Source organism: Helobdella robusta, assembly GCF_000326865.2.
Source record: "Helobdella robusta unplaced genomic scaffold HELROscaffold_29, whole genome shotgun sequence".
Lineage (NCBI taxonomy): Eukaryota > Metazoa > Annelida > Clitellata > Rhynchobdellida > Glossiphoniidae > Helobdella > Helobdella robusta.
This window is the reverse complement of record NW_008704475.1, coordinates 1,696,470-1,719,594: the sequence shown is the minus strand read 5'-3', so window position 1 is coordinate 1,719,594 and position 23,125 is coordinate 1,696,470. Positions and strand designations below refer to the sequence as shown.

Here is a 23,125-nt window from a genome sequence, read left to right as displayed (position 1 = left end):
GCTTTGCTACTTTGAACATTTTCCTCGAACTCACATCAAATTCCATTTCCCTCATTAACCTATCTGATGCTTTTGTCATTGCAGTTGCCACTGCCCGTTTTGCAACCTTCTTAGCCTTCCTGTACTCAAACTCCGCTTCCTCCGTCATGTCCCTTCTCCACACCCTAAACCTTTCCTTTTTGACCTCCGAAACCTTTTTTATATTTTCATCCCACCACCACGTCTCACCATGCCTACACTATCCTTTCGTCCTACACTAAACCTAAGACTCAGTACAATATAGGTAGCTCATTTTAAAAATTCTGTCGTTATCCTAAGAATAAAAATAAAATGTCAAATGGCTATACCTTTTGATAAGTTGGCAGATGTAGTTAGTTAAGTGTGAAACAGACTGAAGGCAGATAAAAGCTGATGATGATTTTTCGAGCATGGGTAAAATGATACACTAGTTAGTAAAACCATGAAAGCCGGTGGAATTATAAAAGTGGAGCCTAGTTTTTTCTTGTTTAAACGGGTATATCAGTTGAAAATATGGTAAATTCAAAAGAAATTGGTAAGGCTGAACTTGGTATATGCAGTAATATAACAATGATTGTTTTGGTTATGATGATCTAGTTTGTTGAATTTAAGATCTATCTTTGAATATAATGTTTTATTCTATTTTCCATAAGGCTTGTTTCGTTGGCGTTCCTGGCAAGTGCTGGAATAACTTTCTTGGTATTGGGTTGTGCATTGCCACAGTACAAGTGAGTGACAACAGCTTACGAAATTTATTTTTTCATACATCAACATTAAATAATCAATAGTGTTAGATCTTATATAAAAATCACTCAATGTAATAATTATTTGTTTGATGCTATTTTGCTGTTCTTTTGATGTATTTTCAAGTCACTTTGACTTGTTGTGTTGAACTTTTCAGGTTAACAGGTACGCTTTCCAAGTTTGGGCAGCTTCTTCTTTAACGAAAAATTAAAAAACTCAATTGCAAATTGAAGAACGCCTGTTGTGGTATTTTCAAACAACTGCACACAACCCTATATATATATATACCTTATATACCCAACCCTATATATATACATATATATATATATATTATTAATATTATTATTATTATTACGGAAATTTATATACAGCGCTTTTTTATTGTTGAATCTCATTCATTGTGCAAATAAATAAGTTTTAAGTTGACTTCGAAATTGTAAATATGATAGGTTAGGGTCACGTAAGTAAAGAGGTAAACCATTCCAAACAACCGGGCCAAGTTGACTTCGAAATTGTAAATATGATAGGTTAGGGTCACGTAAGTATTCCTAACCATTCCAAACAATCGGGCCAAGAACCGCAAAGTTGCGGGAACCCGTCACCAACTTTGTGGTCGGGATAAAAAATAAATTGCGCTCGGTTGATCGGAAGGAATATTTTGAAAAATGAGATTTGTATCTATCGATGAGGTAGGGAGGTGCTGTATTATTGACACATTTAAACATCAAAACTGCCAACTTGAAGGAAACACGTTTTTCAACCCTCAACCAGTGCAACCTATTCAAAATAGGCGTAACATGATCGAACCACCCAAAACCAACTTGGCCGCACGGTTCTGTATTGACTGAAGCTTTGAAAAAGACTTTGGTGACACCATAAAAAAGGCCATTGCAGTAGTCTAGTCTGGAAAAGACGAAAGAGTAAACCAAACTTTGAAGAACAGACGTGTTTAGTGATTTTTTGACATTGCGTAATAAACGGAGTTGGTTGGAGCAGACCCTCACTAAATTATTAATATGTAAATCCATCTTTAGGTTTGAGTCAATAATAACTTCAAGACTACGGACAGATGTGGAAAATTCAATGATGTCATTGCCGACACTGATCGATGAAATTTTGACCTCTGACAGTTGCTGCCAAGAACCAACTGGTAATATTTGTGTTTTAGATTGATTTAACTTTAACTGATTTATACTCATCCAAGATCCAATTTCGATGAGACAATCAGTATGAGTATGAATCAGTTAAAAGATAGGAAGCGAAACCACGATAAGACTGAATCAGAGAGAAAAAAATTTGTGGAGAGTTTATACATGAGACGAGTATGATCGACACAATCAAATGCAGCACTCATATCAAGTAATGCCAAGAAAGAAACGCATTGACTGTCAACTGAAGAGAACAACTGGGAGAAAATATCAATGAGTGCAGTTTCTGTGGAAAAATATTGACGATAGCCGGATTGATTCTTTGGCAACAAATTGTTTTTGTTTAAATGCTTTAACAATTGTTTGATAACAACTCGTTCAATGACTTTAGAAATGAATGAAAGATTAGAGATAGGACGGACGGTAATTTGATAAAACGTTGTCGTCCAAATTACATATATATATATATATATATATATATATATATATATATATATATATATATATATATATATATAATATTTATATAAAAAAAAACCCAATTGCAAATTGAACAACGCCTGTTGTGATATTTTTCAAACAACTGCATATCAGATAGTCACAACCCTGTATATATATACATACATATATATATATATATATATATATATATATATATTTGCACGTTGTTGAATGTTTGTTATCGGATGTCTTTTTCCAATTGCACATTGTTGAATGTTTATTATCGGATGTCTTACCACTAATAAATTTAGAAACAGAGGAATCATCGAAAAAGATGACACGTAAAAGTGTCATATCGGTAAAGGTTGAAGATTGTAAAGATTATTCACTTTCAACGAACAAAGAATCAACTAAGTATATCTAACATCTGGCCACATACACAACGTATATGAATACCGAAAAAAACTTTTTTGTTCTATCATGCTTAAAATAAATTAAAATTTTGGTTTTGAACTCAAGAAACTCAAGAAAGAGAATAATTTACGATCAACCGTTAGAAAAATTGAAAAACTAAACAGAAAACTAATTAATGCTGTGATTTTCATCAATAATTGCATTTTTGATAGTCGTAGTCATATAAATCGTCGGAATTTAACGTTGAATGTGTTTTGTGGAAAATTTAGAATTTATTTCAGTTATCATGGTTTTTACATCGTGAACTAAAGACACTCTGATTCAGATTTAAAAGCATTAATATTTTGATTTCGTTTTTGTATTATCTTAAAAAATTTTTACCGTTTATTGTTAAGAGCCTTTATAATAATGAGGATGTCATTTTATATAGCGCCATGGCAAGCGGCTGAGGCGCATTATTATTACAAACACACAGTATATACATAGATACACGTGAATCGACGCATTACACACTTCTGCAGGTGACAGGCTGAGATCTCTTTACATTCGACCCTGGACCTTGCATCAACAATGCCAGGCACCTTAACCATTACACCGTCGCGCCGCTCAGTTTACAGTTTTTTGTTAAGAGCCTTTGTGAGAACATTTAGTAACGATCGCTTTTCAAACAATCTTCATAATTATGGAAATTTTTTTGTATTTCAATCAAAAATTATCGTTTATTATTTAAATGTTTAATAAATCCTTACCGCTCATTTTTTACAAGTGCGGAAGGTAGCCTATTCAAACGATTATAAAACACTCCTATCGATTTAAATTACGTATATCGATTTAATAACAAAATTAATTAATTTTTCGATCAGTGATACAGACAATGAAATCTTAATTAAAGATATTAAAGGAGCTTATTGGGGTAATTTCGAATGTCTCTAAAACAATGGAACAGTTTTTATAATCAGCGTTTAAACATTAATGTATTTTGATTGTTTGTAATTACTGGATTTTACCAGATTTATTTTTTGCCAAAGTATCAATTCTAGGACCTCATTTTTACTGTCATAAAGAATGGCGATGTCTGGATGGAAGAGTGTTAAACAGTTGCGACATTGGTATGACTCCGTTTATTTCGATATCTGCGAATATCAGGCAATCAACCGAATGATGATTTCGGTTAATATTTTGTTATAACGTTCTGTATATCGTTTCAACGTGATCACAGATTAACAATTAGACATTACATGCTCGTCGTTTGATGAGCGCCGCAAAAAGGACAGGAGATCTTTTGTTCTACCTCTCCCTTTGGTTGGTGTTGGTAGTTTTTTACCATCTTGTTGCCAACCGGTGTTTACTATCAAAGACAACAAATTTCATTATTTGAGTTTGTTTTGAAATAACTGCGAAGTTTGAATCTCATTCTCAACGCAGTGTCCTTGAGTGAAACAATGTATGACCGCCGTTCTTTTATTGTAGACCAAGTATCTCAGACAAATCCGCTAATACATATAGCAATAATAATATTAATAATCATAATTTTAATAATATGGCTTGGCAAACAATAGACAATCAGTTTAAGTTTTAGTTCAAATGTCTCAGGTGAAGTGCTTGTTATTAATTGAATATCATCGCATAGGCATACCCACTGAAACATTATTTGGTACTCATTTCAAATCTATTTGCGGTGTTTTAAAATAACTAAAATGAGATCCAGCAGTGATCTCAGATACACTATATTCTACATGTTTTTTCTAGAATTTTTCATCAAAGTATGACTTAAACAAGTCTAATGCTTTACCGGATACTCATAACGTAAGTCAGTCTACGAACAAAAACTGCACGGTAATGAATTCTCTTGTTTTTGAACTATCGACTTTGTTTTTGATAAAACTATCGACTTTTTCTCCAAACAAAATTTTTACCAGCTCTTGGTTTTTGCTTACTCTTATTATGGATGTACCGATTTCAGCGCAAGAGGTTAGCCATGGAGGAGTTTTGGGCGTTAGCTCTTTCAAGATTTTTATTTCTCTATTTCTTCGATATAATTCTTTAGTTTATGACTTGCTGAAGTCATATTTTGATAAAAGATCCTAACAAAAAAAACATGTGAAACATGGTGTATCTCTGAGATCACTGCTGGAACTTATTTCAATTTTTTTAACACCACAACATTTAATGTTGTTTTGCACATTTCAAACTCTCACAATAATACAATAGTAAAATATTCGTTTACGTTGTGTGACGCACATACGAGGTTTAATCAAATTAAAAGCTTTCAAAGAACTTGTAAGCAATAAAAGCACAATTTTTTTAAGGTTCAGATGAAAATATTTATAATTTTTGTTGTATAAAAGCTTACGTACACTTAATCCCGCTAAACCTGTACCCGTCACGCTTGATTCTGATCATTTTATACCTTCACATGGTCCCGACTACATTTGGTACCGATTACACTAGATCCCGCATAACTTTACCGCGATTTTACATGGTTTTGCATACACTTAATACCGCTGCATTCGGTACCGAATACTAATGTTAATACATTTTTATAGTGTTTTTTAATATAACAGCTTAAATTTAAATAATTATTTATAATTACAATATCTCTGGTTATGCTTTTCTTTATTATGTTCATATCTTTTATAATGTATTTTGGAACGAGGTTTTCATTATAACAATATTTTTTATAATATAAAAAATCATTAGTTGTTGGCAGAAAACTGGAATTCGGGATTAATGTAGGCAGACCAAATAAAGAATGACGATTTTCTTCAACAACTTAAAAATTATTCATGGAATTTTTTTTTATTCATTAGTTTTTTTGCGTAGCTCAATCCTTCTACGCTCGAGCATTTCTGGAAATGCTCGAGCGTAGAAGGATTTTGGCCATCTTTTGACCAACTATTCTGGAATGGTCAAAAGATGGCCAAAAATGGTGTTGGAATTTTGTCAGAGAACCGCTAGCTCGAGAAGTACTGGATGTTAAAAGGATTAATTCACGTCTCATGTGAATCAAGCTTCGCATAGAAAAGCAAACAATGATTATTTTTTCTGCATACGCACCACAGACAGGCGAATCAGAAGAGATGAAAAATGACTTCTGGGCTGCGTTCTCTGACACCGTCTCAACAATACCAAAATCTGAAACAATCCTGATTGGAGGCGATCTCAATGGCCACGTTGGAAAGGAAACAGATGGTTTTCACAACGTACATGGCGGTTTTGGCTATGGAGAACTGAATAAACATGGCAACCGCATCCTTGAGTTTGCTGAAAGTCACGGGTTTTGTTTACTGAACACAAATTATAGAAAGAGATTGGAACATCTCATAACATACAAAAGTGGACTATCAGCCACGCAAATTGGTTTCTTCGCTGTTAAGCAACAACACCGAAGGCTATTCAAAAATGTCAAAGTTATACCTGGCGAATCATGTGTCGCCCAACATAGACTTCTTGTGGCAGACCTGGTTGTCGAACTGTCAAAACATAAGTCTAAACAAATGCCTCGGTAAATCAAAACGTGGGAGTTGAAAAGCAATATTCATCGAGAAAAATTTCAACAGATTGTCGCAACACAGTTAGGCCACCAATCCCAAGCCAGTACAGATTGGAGTACATACAAAACCGTTTTGATAAACGTTGCAACTACGGTTTGTGGGGAAAACTGGTACAAAACGTCAGCATGAACGTGACACTTGGTGGTGGAATGACAGTGTACAAAATGCAATAGCTGAAAAAGCTGCAAGTTGTACAAGCAATGACAAAAATCAAAGTTTGTTGATGACCACAAAATTTTCCGTGAGAAGAACAACTATGCAAGACGTCAAGTCGCACTGGCTCGGACAGATCAGTGCAGAGAGTGACTCACTAAAAGCAAAGGTGAACAAATGAAATCTCTATATCGTATAGCAAAACAAGCAAAGCGTACGAAAAAAGACATAGTTGGTGCCTCATGTATCAAAACGACAAAAATGAGATGGTTTTTGAACAAGATGAGATCAAGCTACAGTGGAGAGAATACTTCGAGCGTCTGTTAAATAAAACAAATCCCATCAATGTCAACTTTGACACTCCACCCATCGAAGGTCCGATTCCAGACATCACTGTAGAGGAGTTTAGAGAAGCTCTGAAAGCTATGAAGGATGGAAAGTCAACAGGGCCCTCTGGACTCACAAATGACATTATCAAAGCTTCTGGTACTGCAGGTATCCAATCGTTACTACAACTTTTCCGTGAAGTGTGGAGAAATTGCTCAATGCCGACTAAATGGAACTATAGCATGACAGTTCCGCTATACAAAGGCAAAGGTATTCCATTGAATTGTTCATCATATCGGGGTATAAGTCTGTTAGAACACTCTCTGAAAATTGTCGAGAAAATCATTGAGAGAAGATTAACGTCGTGCATCACAATCGGAAATTATCAATTTGGTTTCCTAGCGGGGAAATCAACAATTGATGCAACTGATATCCTTTGGCAACTGCAAGAGAAGTACCTCGCAAAGCATCAAAAACTATACGCACTGGTGACATTTGGAATCTAATATATGCTGATGATATCGTTTTAACATCCACGTCTGAGCAGAATGCAGCACAGATGTTTGAAGATTGGAACACCAAACTTGCCGATCATGGATTCAAAATCAACATCGGCAAAACCAAAGCAATGAACACTGGTGAACCCATCCAATCCACAGCTATTGGACAATGGCCCTGTTCAGTTTGTAAAGCTGGTGTAGGTAACAATTCAATCAAGTGTCCACAGTGTAACCAGTGGTGTCACAAACGTTGTTCAAAAATAATTGTTACTTTATGTAAAGTGTCTAATTTTGTTTGTCCTGCTTGCATCAATCCACAACAACAAATTCGAAATAGCAATATTTTTTAAGCCATTATGATAGAGAAAGTCGCATCGTTTCAATATCTAGGGGATGTTCTTGGTTGTACTGGATCAACTGAAGCTGCCGTTCGAGCACGCATACGTGCAGCCTGGAATAAATGGCATCTTCTTGCCTCTATATTGATGCGGCGTGACATCCCACTACCACTACGATCAAGACTTTATAAATCTGTGATATTGTATGGTGCAGAAACATGGCCAATGACAACCAAACTGGAACAACAACTTCAACGAACCGATATGAAAATGCTCCGATGGATGCAACTAATTAGTCAAATCAACCGAAATCCTGCGTCGCTCTGGTTTAGATGATATAAAGGACGAATGCCGGCAACACCGTCTGTGGTGGTTTGCTCATGTCAAATGAAGTGGACACAGTGCCATAACTTCTCTTCCAAATGTTGAAGTACCTGGCACACGTCCCAAAGGCCGTCCAAAGAATCGCAAACAATCGAGCAAGACATGAAAGCTCTAAATTTAAATGAAATAGATACAACTGATCGTCTAATTTGGCGCAAAAAGTTGATGGCAAAAAAAACAACGTCCTACCTCGGGAAACTGGGTCTCTGGACGCTAAATGAAGATTGATTGATTGATTAGTTTTTTTGTGATATTACTATATCTTGTTTTGTATTCACTGCCACTTTTTTAATTTTTTAAAATTTGTCCGCTTTTGCCGAATGTTGAACTTTGATTATGGTCATGCACTGAATATTTTTGACTGTGTAAATTTTTTTTTACAAAATTTTACAAAATTTTCTGAGATGCAAGTTAGGGATGGAAATCGAACCGATCTCGAATCCTAGACCGTGTCCGATCTTTGAAACTGCTAGTTACGAATTAAACGTACTATCCTTACTCTTACCTTATTTTACCAAATTTTGTGGTGTTGTAAATTTTCCATTTTGCACGTTTCTGTAAAACAAACTTTCATGTCACTAACCGTACAAACTTTGAAATGTTGTTTTAAACATTGCCGATATAAGAGTTGTTAAACACGTATTGCAATATTTTATTTTAAACATATCTAACCGGACCGAACTCAAACTTTGTCAAAAAGGTGCGATTTCCATCTCTAATGGTATATTTATTGTAAATGTTTAATGTACTGTTAATGCATTATTTGACACAGCAATTGGTGGATGATGTTTGTACTTATCTTCTACTTTTTGTCGCCTATACCATCTCTCATTTCTCGCCGATTTGCCGAAACGGTTGAATCGAGTAATGCACTGATTGAAATCTGCATATTCATCACCACTTGCATTTTCATTTCTGCTTTTGGTTTGCCCATTGTCTTGGCTCACAAAGACATTGTTAGTGTTTGATATTAAATATCAATGTTTTGATAATTTTAATATAATTTTGTGATATTCCTTATTCATTATTTTTTAAAAATTTTAGACAAAATGCTGTTTAAATAGCTAATTTGATTTACTCCAGTGGTTTATTAATTTTAGCTAGTTTTTGTCATAATCACAACGAAAGTTTCTAATTAGAGTTTGTAATTTAGATAACTTGTTGTTGTGAACAAGTTTAAGTCAAATGACTTCAAAAGGATTTGAACATGTTACCATCAAGAACTTTTGTTAGCATGTATTTTGCTTCCCATCAACCCCCTTTATTTAATATTAGCCGGCCCAGCGTACTTCGTAACGTCTTAGAAATAATAAATGGTGTTAATAGCAAAATTTCATTAAAAAAATTAAAAAAGTAACGAACTTTGATGTTTAGGAATATTTAATTTACAGCTGTACCCATTTTAACATCAAACTACTAATAGTGATCTACACATAAATATTCAGTTGCTCAATGTTTTTTTCCTTATGTCGAAATTTGTTGATAATAGTGGTGCATGCTTGCATGTATAAATCATATATCTAAGTTGTTATGTTATTTTAAACGCAATAAGGAATATTTGAGAGACCCTGGAGAAAACACATAGTCGCATAATGACCAAGAAATATAGCAAATGTATCAAATAAATCATTAACATAAATAATGAAGTAGGGCCTAATACACTACCCTGCGGCAACCCACTAAAAACACCAAAGTTATCTGACATTGAACCATTAATTTTTACCATGAAAGATCTGTTTTTTAGGTAATCCTTTATCCAATCCACAATCAAATCATTCACTCTATAAGATTTTTAGTAATAAGGGTATCGGATCAGTTGTACGGGCGTCAATTGGCACTCGAACAATTGGCACGCGAACAAGTAACGCGTGAACAATTGACATGGAACATTTACCATGAAATATCTATTTTTTATCCAACCCACAATCAAATCATTTACTCTATAAGATTTTAATTTAATAATAAGTTAATCATGGGGAACCTTATCAAGTGCTTTCTCAAAATCAGTATATATAACCTCAACTTCCTTACCCTCATCAATTGCCAAACTCCATTCATCTAACATCTTTAATAACAACAAAACAGCAGATTTCCCGGGCATAAAACCAAACTGTCTATGATTAAACAAATTGTTACTCACAAAGTGATTCATCAAACGATCTTTAATTATCGACTCCATAACCTTACAGCACAAACAACACAAGGAAACAGGTCTCTAATTTTCCACACAACATACATCTCCTTTTTTATGAATTGGTACCAAATACTGTGCCTCAAAGCAAGTTCAATGACAAATTAAACAAATTGCATAAATAATCAGCAACTACACTACTACATTCCACCAGAATTCTAGAATAAATTTCATCCGGCCCAATTGATTTATTTTTATTTAGCTTCCTTAACCGTACTAAAATATCACTAACATTTATAAGATCACACGACATGGCACGAGCACATTTTTCACCCAAAGTAGACACAATCATTCCCCATTCCCATCAGGCACGATATTTATACACACTATTAAATAAGCTCCAAATAAATTAGCTTTTTCCTTGTCACTACTTACATTTATTCTATTACCAAATCTATTAACTGTAGACAAAATATCAATATTACCCATTGATTTTTTCACTAATATATTGCCAGAAAGCTTTTGGATTAGTTTTAATATTTTTAGTCAACTTCAATATATTTCTTTACTTCTGTCGAACTTTTTTTAATTCATTCAATAAAATAGCTGCTTTAGATTTGAGGAATTTTTTCCATAATTTATGTTTATATTTAATAAGTGAAACCAAAGCTGAAGAAAAATTTACCCTATACCTTTTATTATTCTCATCAAACTTAGGTATATATAAATCAGTTGCTTTTGACAACATACATGAAAAGTGATTCCACATGTTTTTCATCGCCTTAGAACCAGTTTTAACACCAACCAAATAATATATAACATTAGTAAGAAAAGTCGTAATCACCTTTTTAAAAATTATATCTACTGATAGCAAAATGTCTTAAATTATACTACACGTATCTTTATCTAAAACTCAAAGCTAAGTGGTCACTCTTCTAAATATGTGCTATATACTCAAAATTCTTAATAGTGTCAATATCATGAACCAGTAATAAATCAAGAACATTAGATTTCTGATTTTCAACACGTGCGTCATGGTTGTTACGTACATCATAGTTGTCACGTGCTTCGCAGTTAACACTTGCGTCCTTGTTGTTACGTGCATCGCAGTTTTCACTTGCGTTGCAGATAACACGTGCGTCGCCGTCGATATCATCCGTAGGTGAATATGCTTGTAGAATAATTTCCGACTCTTGTGTAGCCGTTTCTGGTATAGTCTCTTCGTTAGGAGATATTCCCTCAAAGGTTGATCGTGTTATTTCATTGGCTGTTTGTAATTCGGCTTTCATTTCTCTTATTTTGGCTATCCGTTGATCTGTCTTGGACGTTCTTTCAGCGTTTTGCTTTTTCATTTCCGCGAAGTGTTTTTCCGCTCGACTATCGGCATCAGCAGATTTCTTTTCTGCTCGCCGATCAACATCAGCTTTTATTTCCGCGAATTGCTTTTCTGTTCGACAGTCGACATCAGCTTTTATTTCCGCGTTTTGTTGTTTCATTTCGGCGAGCATCTGCATGATTTGTTGCATGTCAGTCGCGGACGAATTCCTGTTGTTCATCCCACTACAATTTTTTCTTTGTCCGTTGAGTGCTGCTTGAACGGGTGACCTGATCAATCTCCGTAACTTATTTCTTTGACATCTTCTTGTGTGTTCGGAATCCCGCTTCTGACACCAGTTGTTACAACCTTCTGATGATCCCACTTCTGACACCAGTTGTTATAACCGACCCCTTGAACTTATAGGGTACAGTTATTTCTCTCTACGTGGGTTTTTGACTCCTGAACAGACTTATTTCAGATGAACTTTAGCTGAAAGAAAACAGTACTGGCAATTACTTGTATATATTGCTGTGATCAATCACTCGTTTATTCAATTGTTAAAATCGTTAGAATACAGCACAATAACTAATCGACAGGTAAATCACTGAATAAAACCAATCGTCAATAATTAAGCTTCTCTCGTCAGACTAATTATATTGAGTTCTTCTAGCTCTTGCATTCTTTGCTGAAGTGAGTTTCCAGTTATCAAAAGTCATAGTTCTGACACCAGTGTGTAATCTCTTGAAGATCCCACTTCTGACACCAGTGTTGTTACCTCCTCGACCTCGTAACTACCAACACCGATGTTATATCTTCAATAATCGCTATATTTCCAATACCGTGTTGTAGTTTCCAACGATAGTCAAGAGTTCGTTTATCCGTAGGTTCAAGATTTCCGATAGATGAACACAATTACTTTTAACGCAAACTAAGTTGAACGTTTATTTAATACAAGCAGTAATAGAAACAATAAATTAATCCAAATAACTACGTAAATCACATTACGACTTCGCATCGAATCTCACTTCTACGTCAACTCTGTTCCGTCTTTTTCTTCCTCGTTGTTCTTTCCGCTTCTTCGTTGTTTATGTAGTTACCGATCTGCTTATAAATGTGCAACATAAGAAGTGTCACGTCCATTAGTGAATTTATAATCTTTAAATTATTTTACAACCTTCTAATTAATTTACAAGCGGGATTTTCCTCAATGCATGCTTAACAATTTAGTTTTTATCTCGATCTTACGTTTGTAACAATATATATAGTCAGTAATTTCTGAATTAAAATAATTTACATTAGGGTTTGTCTCGTTAAACAACAAAACGTCATAATTATTATTTTTGGCCAATAACTTAATTTCATCAAATTTGTTAAACAGTGAATCAACATTAGAATACAGAATATTGAATGAAGAATTTAAATTTTTTTCTGCAATTCCACTACCCTCATGTTTCCTGGCAGTCCTTTTACCCTGAAAATATAGCCCCCCTTATCTGAACTTTTTTTTCTTTAGCCTCTGAAACCGATTTCTTTACTTGCTCCCTTTAATCTTTGGTTAAATCATGACCTATCCCAACACCTTTTAATTTATCATTTATCGCTCTCAATTTTCTCAGATTTTCCATAATTCTATTTTCACTTTTTTTATCTTTAAAAATTACCAAAACAGTTCGAGACCGTGAACTCTTTTCACCTAGTCTGTAAAATCTTTCAACCTCCATGAGCCATCAGTCAAGTTTGAAAATATTTCACCAATTCCATTACTATTTGAGGTTCCTATGGCACTTAAATTTTTGCCTATTTCTTCTAACCTGAATATGATTAAATTTTTTAATCTATTTTCTACATCATTATTAAATAAATAAATAAAAATAAATAATGGGCTTAAACGTAAGTTATATATGCCCATATCAAAATAGCACTAAAAGACAACAAAAAGCAATCAAACAACAATGTCAATTTTATGATTATAGAGAAAATCTTTGTTGGCCATATATAAGTCAAAAATCCTCTTGAAGTTGGAAACAGTATCTGATTCAACAACGCATGTCGGTAAATTGTTCCAAATAGAGATCACTCTGTTAGAAAACGAATACTTTCTTGTATTTGTATGGAACTTTTGAACATGTATGCTATAGCGATGCCCTCCGGTACGTGGATCCGCATCAAAACACAAAGCTGGTGAGGAATCTCTATCTACCATACCCTTCGCAATGTTGAAAATCATTAAAATGTCTCCACGAACTCTTCTAAATCTTAAAGTTGGCAAGCCAAGAAACTTCAATCGATCCGAGTAACAAAGGCCTTTGCAATCCCTGACCATCTTGGTTGCCCGTTTCTGAACCCTTTCCAAATTATCAATTTCTTTTATTTTCCAAGTAGATTATACACTGACACCATACTCTAACTTTGACCTAATTAAAGATTTATAAATCAAAATAAATGACTCTTTAGTTAAATTTTTAAAGTGTCTGTATAACAATCCTAAAAGAACAAATATTAATTAATTATTAATTAATTAATTAATTAATTAACAATTAATAATGACATTATGTATATACTTAGAGAAGCTCAGTGAACGTTCAAACAAAACCCCCAAATCGTTTTCTTCATCACAAAAATCCAAGTTGGAATTATTAATATTATAACACCAATTATTATCCAAACATGAACGACCAAATTTTATAGCTGCACAGCACACTTTTCAATATTCAAATCGATTTTCCATAACATACACCAATCATACAATTTTTCAAGATGTTTTTGTAGCACTATTCTATCATCCACACATCTTATAAAATTAAACATGTTAACATCATTCATCAGCATACAAATACATTTGAACAGAACTATCTTTCACAATATCAAACATGTCATCAAACATCACATACACAATAAACAAAGCCGGACCTAATACAGAGCCTTGAGGCACTCCACTACTGACTTCAAACCTTTTAGACAAACAATTATTCACTCTCACACTAGAAGTTTTACCACACAAATACTCCTTGATCCATTCTTGGTCATTATGTGTCTATGTGTTTCCTCCAGGGTCTCTCTGATATTCCTTATGGTATTTATTTAAAACTTCAGTTACCTCCTTTAACCCCTCCTTCAATATTCCTGCAAAGGACATCTTTAAGTTGTCCTTTAATTGAACCAGGCTTTCGGACTGTTCTATCTGACTTAATTTATTGAACTATTTGAACTATTTACTTTTTCTTCTATGTCTCTTATTTCCTTTAGTATCTCAGCATTACCATTTTTTAAAACTCCCAACTCTCTCTCTATTTCATTCTCAGACACATCACGTATAGGACCTAAATTTTTTCTCTTTCTAAACAACTTGTACAGAGCCAAGAGTAACCAGGAATAGCAGAGATTTCCAAAAATAGTTCTTCTGAGACTTTTCCACATTTCAGGTTGCAAATAACATTACACTCTACACAGTGTAAGACATTTTTAGTAGCCCTAGTCACTCCACTATTACAATTAGTGCATTTGTCTTTATTCTTAGAACCCATCATTTCTTTTCCCTATCAGATTCCCACTAAATATATAAGTATTAATCTCAAAATTCAAGTGCCCAACAAAACAAAATGACACGAACAATAACTCACAAAACACTGACAACGAGAACAAATGACCGGCGCGTATCCTGCAGTTGCAGTATCCATTCTCAATGCCTCTAGTTGAACACAATATTAGCAAATAACCTCTTCAGTCTAATAATATAATAAACAGCAAAATTTTAAGATAAACTTATAAAGTTATTATTTATTTCGTATTTAAAATTTAACGAAAATTCGTAAATACGTCAACCGTAAGTTTGTTGACATTAAAAGTAACATTGCCTCACTTTAAGAGGTAACGCATTCTAAACATCCGGAGTGGCGTGACCGGAGCCGCAACTAGCGAGATGAGATTTGGCGATTTGTATCCTTGGAAGCCTGATAAAATCTGCTGAGCGATCTGGGATATCCACGGATTTGGGGGATATGAAATCATTTGACATGTTTGTTATGGATTTTATATCAATATTTTGAATGTTAAGACTGCAATTCAGAAGATAATTCTAACGAGAACAGGAAGCCCATGAAACAGTGGGAAGAGAATAGAGGAACTGAAATGAGGAGGATTTATTTTGAATAGTATGTAGTTTTTTGATAGATTGGGAATGAGGTTTTATATGACAGAGTTGCAGCAGTCTTTTTTTTCAAAAATTTGACAGCTATTGATGTGTTCCTGCAAGCAATGTTTCGGACTTCAGGGTTGAGAAGAAGGAAGTTGTTTACATACTACTGATGAACCTTGCTTGTGCAATCTATATAAAATGCGTAGTTTGTGGACTAGATTATTCAAGGTGACAGAATATGTACAGGTGCGTGTCATCGGGATAATGATGGGAAAATGCCTTATTTACCGGATATTCCGGCCAACAGGGGTAACATAGGTAGTGAAGAGGACGTAACCGAGTAACGGAGCCTTGAGGGACTCCGGAGTTTTTTTTTATAAAATTTCTTAAAATTTAATTGTAAATATTAATTTATAAATTATATAACATTCTTTATAAGACTTAAATTAATGAATGAAAATTGTTATAAAATACAATTATAATTTATCCAGTAAATGTTCAGCAGACCCTTGACTAGCGTAAGTAGAGCGTTGCTATGCAGTGTGACGTAACATCTTTGGGCATCTAAATAATATATTCAGTCTGCGACCCGCTCAGTAGCTCATTTTATTTTTAGTAATTATATAATTTTGTTCTTTTATTGTCTTTTTACTTTTATTTCAGAATTTTTTTACCTATTCCCAAAGTTTGCCGCTCCTTTAAATCTGCCGCCCCAGGCTATATCCAATATAGCCCATACGTAAATCCAGGCCTGTAATGAACACACAAAAAATTAATTGAATTTAAGCTAATGATTTTATAATAATGATTCATTGAGATGTCTGTTTTATATCTTTTTTTATTTTCAATTTGTTCAACAGGTGAAGTGGGGGGCATGTGGCTTAGTATTGGCAGGCAACGTAGTTGTCTTCAGCACCATATTCCTCTTCTTTGTTTTCTTTGCTAAAGAAGATTCCTTCCAATATAGTTCTTGGTGATTGTAAACTCAACAACTATTCGTTAACAAATTTACAAAAATCAGTTTGTGATATTGTAATTTAACAATAATATAATAAAATGATAAAATCTGATATGGTATAGAATATTTTTTTTCATAAACGTGGTTTATTTTCGCGGTGTATATAATTTATATTAAATATACAACGTCTTTTAATTTCATGCTTCTCTAGTTTTATAAAAATTAAGGTTTATTATTACAAGGAACCGAAATGAGTTTACGTAACTTGTTTAAGAGGCTTCTTAATTAAAAATTGACATTAATCTTCAACCAAGTTGACAACAATAGATCAATTGAAATAAAATCGGTTAGGATTAGGACATTAAGTTTGAATATTTCATAAAAGCCTAGTACACGTGTTCGTACATTCAAAAATCAACCATTGTTTTTTTATTCTTTATAACGCAGCTCTGTCGAACGTAAAGCTACTTGTTATTTATCTTTACGTATAATTAAACATTCAGCTACAAGGTCTGTCCTATGCACACCATACAATACAAACATCCGTACGCACGCGCAAGCACCGCACCATGCGAGTATAATGGTTTCGGACTATTTGATATTTATTCGTTATTTGTTCAGTTTTGTTTATTGTTTCTCTCTAATGAACATGAACACATAACCATACCATCGCGTAATAGCAGTGTGAGAAATGGCACTTCAACCAGCTGAGCTAACTCGGTGACCAAATGCTCTTCTGTGAAATATTTTTAGTGTCGGATGAAAAATATCCGGCTTCGGCCTCTCAAAAAATTCAGATTCCGGCCATTCGAATTACCCGGGGTAAAAATTCAAGTCGTCGATAGGACTTTTGAGTTCGTATACTGCATGATTACGCTTCAAAGTAGAATCGTCTTTAGAAGCGCAATTGTTCTTTAGGACCAATTGCGACGTCTTACAATTGTAGTACACCCTCAGTTGGCTGTGCGCGTCAACAACATTCAAAAATAATAGTTCAGTATTCAGTTCATAAAATATGATCAAATGACGTCAAAACTTCTTGAGTTGCGTTGGTTACCAATTGAAAACAAAATTACTTTCAAGATTTTATTAAATGCGATAATGTTGAAAAAGTACAGTCCCGCAATACTTGATAGATTTGTGCAGAACACCATCATCGATCTAGGGTAGAAGAGTTTTGAGGTCTGTCCAAAACTGATTTTCAGGTACCGCGAGTGAAGTCATCGATTGCTTTGGGAAGTTTTTCAGAATTTGGCCCAACGATGTTTGCCAAAAAAATTAAAAAGAAATGAAATTGAAAAGGCGGTTTTCAGAAAAACTCAAAGCAATTTTATGGGAAAAAGCGTTCATGAAGACATGAATGAGCGCCGTAAAAACTCTACATAAAACTCTACATAAAAACAACATACAAGACAATACTGTTACAACCGCGGGAATGATCGAATTACGTTATATTGATAATTATTAATTAACATTCCGATGAAAATAGTGATTTCCACTATCGGTTCGACAGCAAACGTCTTAAAATATTTGATAAATCTATCGTTTTTAAGTGGTAAATTTCCTGCATGTTTTAAAATTTCAAAAGTTGTTCCTATACCGAAAGTAAAAGGTATAAAGGACATCACAAATTACCGACCTGTGTCTATTTTACCTTCATTCTCAAAGATTATTGAAAAGATAATGCATATTAGACTGATAAAATTTCTACATAAACTCAATTTACTGTCCGATTGTCAATTTGGGTTCAGAAATCAGCATTCTACAGAGCTGGCACTGGTTGAGTTGACAAGGAAATTTGGAATAGCAGCAGAAGAGAAAAAATTTGTTATTGGCACCTGTCTAGATTTATCTAAGGCATTTGGTTTAATCGATCACGATATTCTTCTGGGAAAAATGAAAATTCATGGTATAAGGGGTAAAGTGCTTGAATGGTTCAGAAGCTATTTGACGGATAGAAAACAGTTTGTGTAGTTTAATGACAGGGAATCAAAGTTGATGCACAATAAAATAGGGGTACCTCAAGGAAGCATCTTAGGACCGCTGTTGTTCATTGTGTTTATAAACGATCTTCCAAATGCAGCATCGTTTTTTGACTTTGTTTGTTATGCCGATGATACAAATGTGTTTTGCAAAGGTAAAGATATCAATGAACTAATAGAGAAAACAAATATTGAATTAGGACATATTTTTTCATGGTTTAATCGCAATAGATTGACGCTAAATGAGAAGAAACCCCAAATGATAGTATTTGGGCCAGGGAATTATATGAATTACAAGGAGCCATATAAAATCATAGTCAACAACACTCTCATCACAGAAAGTAAGACAGTAAAATTTTTGGGAGTTATGTTGGACCAAAAGTTATCATTCAAGCCACATGTTCTTAACATCTGTTCTAAATTGGCAAGATCAATTGGAGTCATAAACAAAATCAAATTTTATTTACCAAAATCATGCTTGAACATGCTTTACAACACTATAGTTTTGCCGCATGTTTCTTATTGTTATATTATCTGGTCAGGTACATGTTCAACAGTAACAAATCCAATAATATTATTAATGAAAAGAGCAATTAGGACGATAACACTATCAAAAAAACTCACTAATGCAAAACCTCTTTTTCAGCAGACAAATAATTTAAGCTTCAACCAGCTAAAGCTACACTGTGCAGTTTGTTTTGTTTACAAACAACTTTTGAATAAATTACCACAGATGTTCAGCCATTACTACAATTACTGTAACGCAAAGAGAAGAAAACATTTTTTAAAGACGAATAATTCAAAAACAAATATGCTCTTCAACCATATCATATGCAGAGGTCCAAGAAGCTGGAACCACGTTTTATAAATGGGTTCTTCTGTGGATATCTTTAATGTGAAAAATTTAAGAAATAAATTGAAATTGTTTTTAATAAACTGTGATTGTGATTATTAAATTGTTTTTTGTGAAAGTTCAAATTTTGTCAATTATTTTTGGTAATGACATGTGAGCTGTGCATTCATGTGTTGTGTACGTGTACATGCTGTATGTTTATCTTGGTTTTTGCATAATAAGTTTAATGATTTGTAGACATTATTAAAACAATTATTTTATTTTGACAATGAATTTAGATAAGAATGTTTATGTGTTTGTCATATATAGGTGAATTGAACATTGTTAGTAAGATTACGGTGTATATAGTATGTTCAATACTTTACTGGCTGTACTTGTATGTACTTGACATGTTTATGTGTTAATCTTGCAAGTATATATTTTTATGAACACTGATAATTTGTTAGTATTAGTATTTGTTTTAATATATGACTGTACTTGTCCGTATATTTTTGTTTATCTTGTAGGTATATGTGTGTAAGCTATCAAACTCATTTTGAAGAAGCAGCACTCAGCTACGGGGGGAGCGAAAGAGAACGAGCGACGGCATTAGTGCTAGCACTAAGAGGCTTCGCTTTGGAAGTATTGCAAATTATTCCTGCCGAGGATTGTGACAACTCCGAGATTCTAACCGATTTTACTAGACAGACGCTACGAAAACAAATATACTGAAAACCTCTACTTAACACAGCTCGACCACAATATGCAGAAACAAGGGGAAACTGATCAACGACTTGCAAAAGACATAGAGAGACTGAAATTGCTAGCGCACCCAACAGGTACTCTGGAATTCAGGGACAGAACGGCAACAAAAGCGTTTACTCAAGCCATACGAGACCTAGATATGAGATATGACCTCACAATATCAAAAATAACTACACTTAAAAGAATCTTGGAGCAGCAGAAGATTCTATGACACTAGAATCTGCAAAGCTGATGTTGAAGAAAGACACAAAAATACGGCAAATCCACGAAGGAGCAGCTAGGTCTATTCTTAAGCGAGATATGGCAATGGATCCGAAGCAAGAAAGATCTAGCAAGTATTTACTTCGAACCGCCACTGGAGGTACGGCGACTGTATACGGAGAAGTTTCCTAAACTGTAGAGATGGGATAGATTACCGATGAATGCATTTTGGACTTCGACATCATAATGAAATACGGTTTCCACCTAGATCTGTTAAAACGTGTTTTAAGATGTAAAAACACAAAGTTGGTCATGGGAAACAGACAGCCAAAATACATCCAGATAACGGCCGATGGTGATGTGGCAACAACAAGTTTGTCAGAAGACATCATTGAGGCAAAACTGGAAAACAGTGAATGCAGGAGCCAACAAATTGTCCTAGTGAAATCTACGTCAACGCCCAAAATACCGAATATTATAGTGGGAAAATGCCTGGTAGAGGTCAACAAAGGTGGCAGAATTCCGATCCAGATAACGAATGTATTGCAGTGCAATTGGCAATCTCCTACCAGTGAGAAATTCGTCAAAGAACTTCGCCAAAGATTGGACAATATCTACGGGAACGTGCGATTCAGAACGAGAGAAAGCACGGAAAAGACCAAAACTCAATATGACCTCAAAAGCGGTAGCGCAGAGTTTAACAAAAATGACTCTATCTGGCCGTATAACACACGGCGTTGCCCAAAACTACAAAGAATTTGGAAAGGTTCACACAGGGTCATTAAAAGAATAAATGACGTGACCTACAGAACTCAAGATCAAGAAAGAAAATAGACAAAGATGAAACTTGTCCATCTGAATAGTTTAACCCCTATGGATGAACAAAGAAAAGTGAAAAGTTCCAATCCTGATAGTTACAAAAAGCTGGACAAAACAATCAAAGAATGTGCTTAGAGGCAAAGAAGAAATGGTTAAATGACAAGTGAAAAATCATTGAAAAGATCAAAAACTGTAATACAAATGCAATGTATAAAAACATCAATGAAATCACTGGAAAAAGGGCTAAATGCATAAAATCTAAATCTGGTGAAGTAATCTTAGAGAAAGAAAAAGTACTTGAAAGATGAACTGAATACATTAAGGATCTTTATGATGATATCCATGGTGAAAAGCCTTCTATTAAAAAAGATATTGAGATAGTTGTTGAAGAAATTAAATGTCTTGATGAATTTACCATTAAAAAAGTGACAGAAATTTTGAAAAATTTATAACAGTGGCGAAATTCCTGAAGATTTATCCAAGTAATATTTATTGCATTGTCTAAAAATCCTAGTGCAACAGCATGTGAACTACATCGAACAATCAGCTTGTTGAGTCATCATACTAAGCTTTTCTTGAGAATTCTGATGATGAGAGCAAAATCAAATTTGAAATTTCAAATGTCCAATGTGGTTTTTTAGAGGATTGTGGCACAAGAAACGCTATCTTTATGCTACGAATGATCAGTGAACAAGCGATTGAAATGAAGAAAGACTTGTTTAGTTGTTTATATGTTTTGTCGATCACTCCAAAGCTTTTGATGCTGTCAAACACGTGGAGCTTATGGAAATATTGAAAAATATGGACATTGATGAAAAATATACAAGAGTTATCAAAAATCTCTATTAGGACTAAAGAACAGCGTTGAAAGTTGGTAACAAGATAGCTAGTTTTGTCGAAATAATGAAAGGTATTAGGCAAGGCTGTGTATTCTCTCTAGACCTGTACAATCTTTATAGTGATATCATGAGGCGTGAATATAAGCAATGTAAGATATGCTGATAGTACAGCTCTTATAGCAGATTCAATGAAAAATTGCAAAGAATTTGAAAGTGAAAGGAAAGGCTTGCAAATTAACATTAAAAAAACTGAGTGCTGGTTTTTGAAAGTGAAAGGAAAAGCTTGCAAATTAACATCAACAAAACAGAGTGCATGGTTATCAGTAAATGCAAAACCGCCCGATCTTATCCATCATCTTTAATGGTAAATAAGTGAGCAAGTCAACAGCTTCAATTATCTCGGAAGTCTGATTACCTCAGGCTGTAAATGTGATATGGATGTCAAAAGAAGGATAGCTATGGCGAAGGACGCATATTCTAAAATAAAAAACATCATCACCAACAGTAAAATCAGAATATCAACAAAATTAAAACTGTTAGGATGTTACATTTTTCCTGTGCTAACTAACGGCTCTGAGTCCTGGACAATTTCTAAAAAAATGCAGAGAAAAATAACGCCGCTGAGATATGGTTTTTGAGAGAAATTATAAAAATTAGTTGGACCTCTCATACTTCGAACGAGAATGTATTAAAACAGTCCGGTTATGAAAAGAGAAAATTACAAAAGACAATCCAAAGGGGCAGTTAAAGTTTTTTGATCACATCATGCGGAAGGAAAGAATGGAAAATCTAACAACTACTGGAATGATTGCAGGGAAAAGAGATCGCGGTCAACAACGAAAAACATTCGTGAAGTCCTTGTGTCACTTGTTGAATATCACGACATTTCAACTACTACAAAGTGTTAAAAATCGGGTTTTGTGAAAGTCGATGGTCACCAATGTTTTGAAAGGATAAGGCACAAGAAAGAAGAAGAAGAAGAGAAAAAAATAGCCAAAATATGGAATAACAAAAAAGGTAAGTTAAAGACCCCAACAAACAATTTCTCGCTACACCAACGTGTGCCTATAAAATGTTAGGGAAAGAAGGGATAATAAAATAAAAGGCGTATGTCGTAAGGTGAT

The 23,125-nt window shown here is 34.1% G+C and overlaps 2 protein-coding genes across 2 annotated transcripts; both read left to right on the top strand.

The window, feature by feature from the left end:
* Positions 1 to 672: 672 nt before the first annotated feature.
* HELRODRAFT_81089 (hypothetical protein) lies at positions 673 to 16,582 on the top strand (the record flags this gene model as incomplete). Its single annotated transcript, XM_009020861.1, has 3 exons — positions 673 to 746; positions 8,794 to 8,977; positions 16,466 to 16,582. Coding segments are annotated over 3 exons (375 nt in total), but the record flags the coding sequence as incomplete, so codon positions are not given.
* Positions 16,583 to 17,291: 709 nt separating this feature from the next.
* Positions 17,292 to 20,353, top strand: HELRODRAFT_174345 (hypothetical protein; the record flags this gene model as incomplete). Its single annotated transcript, XM_009020860.1, has 2 exons — positions 17,292 to 17,385; positions 20,082 to 20,353. The coding sequence occupies 2 exons, from the start codon at positions 17,292 to 17,294 to the stop codon at positions 20,351 to 20,353; spliced, it is 366 nt and encodes a 121-aa protein (XP_009019108.1).
* Between the last annotated feature and the right edge of the window lie 2,772 nt (positions 20,354 to 23,125).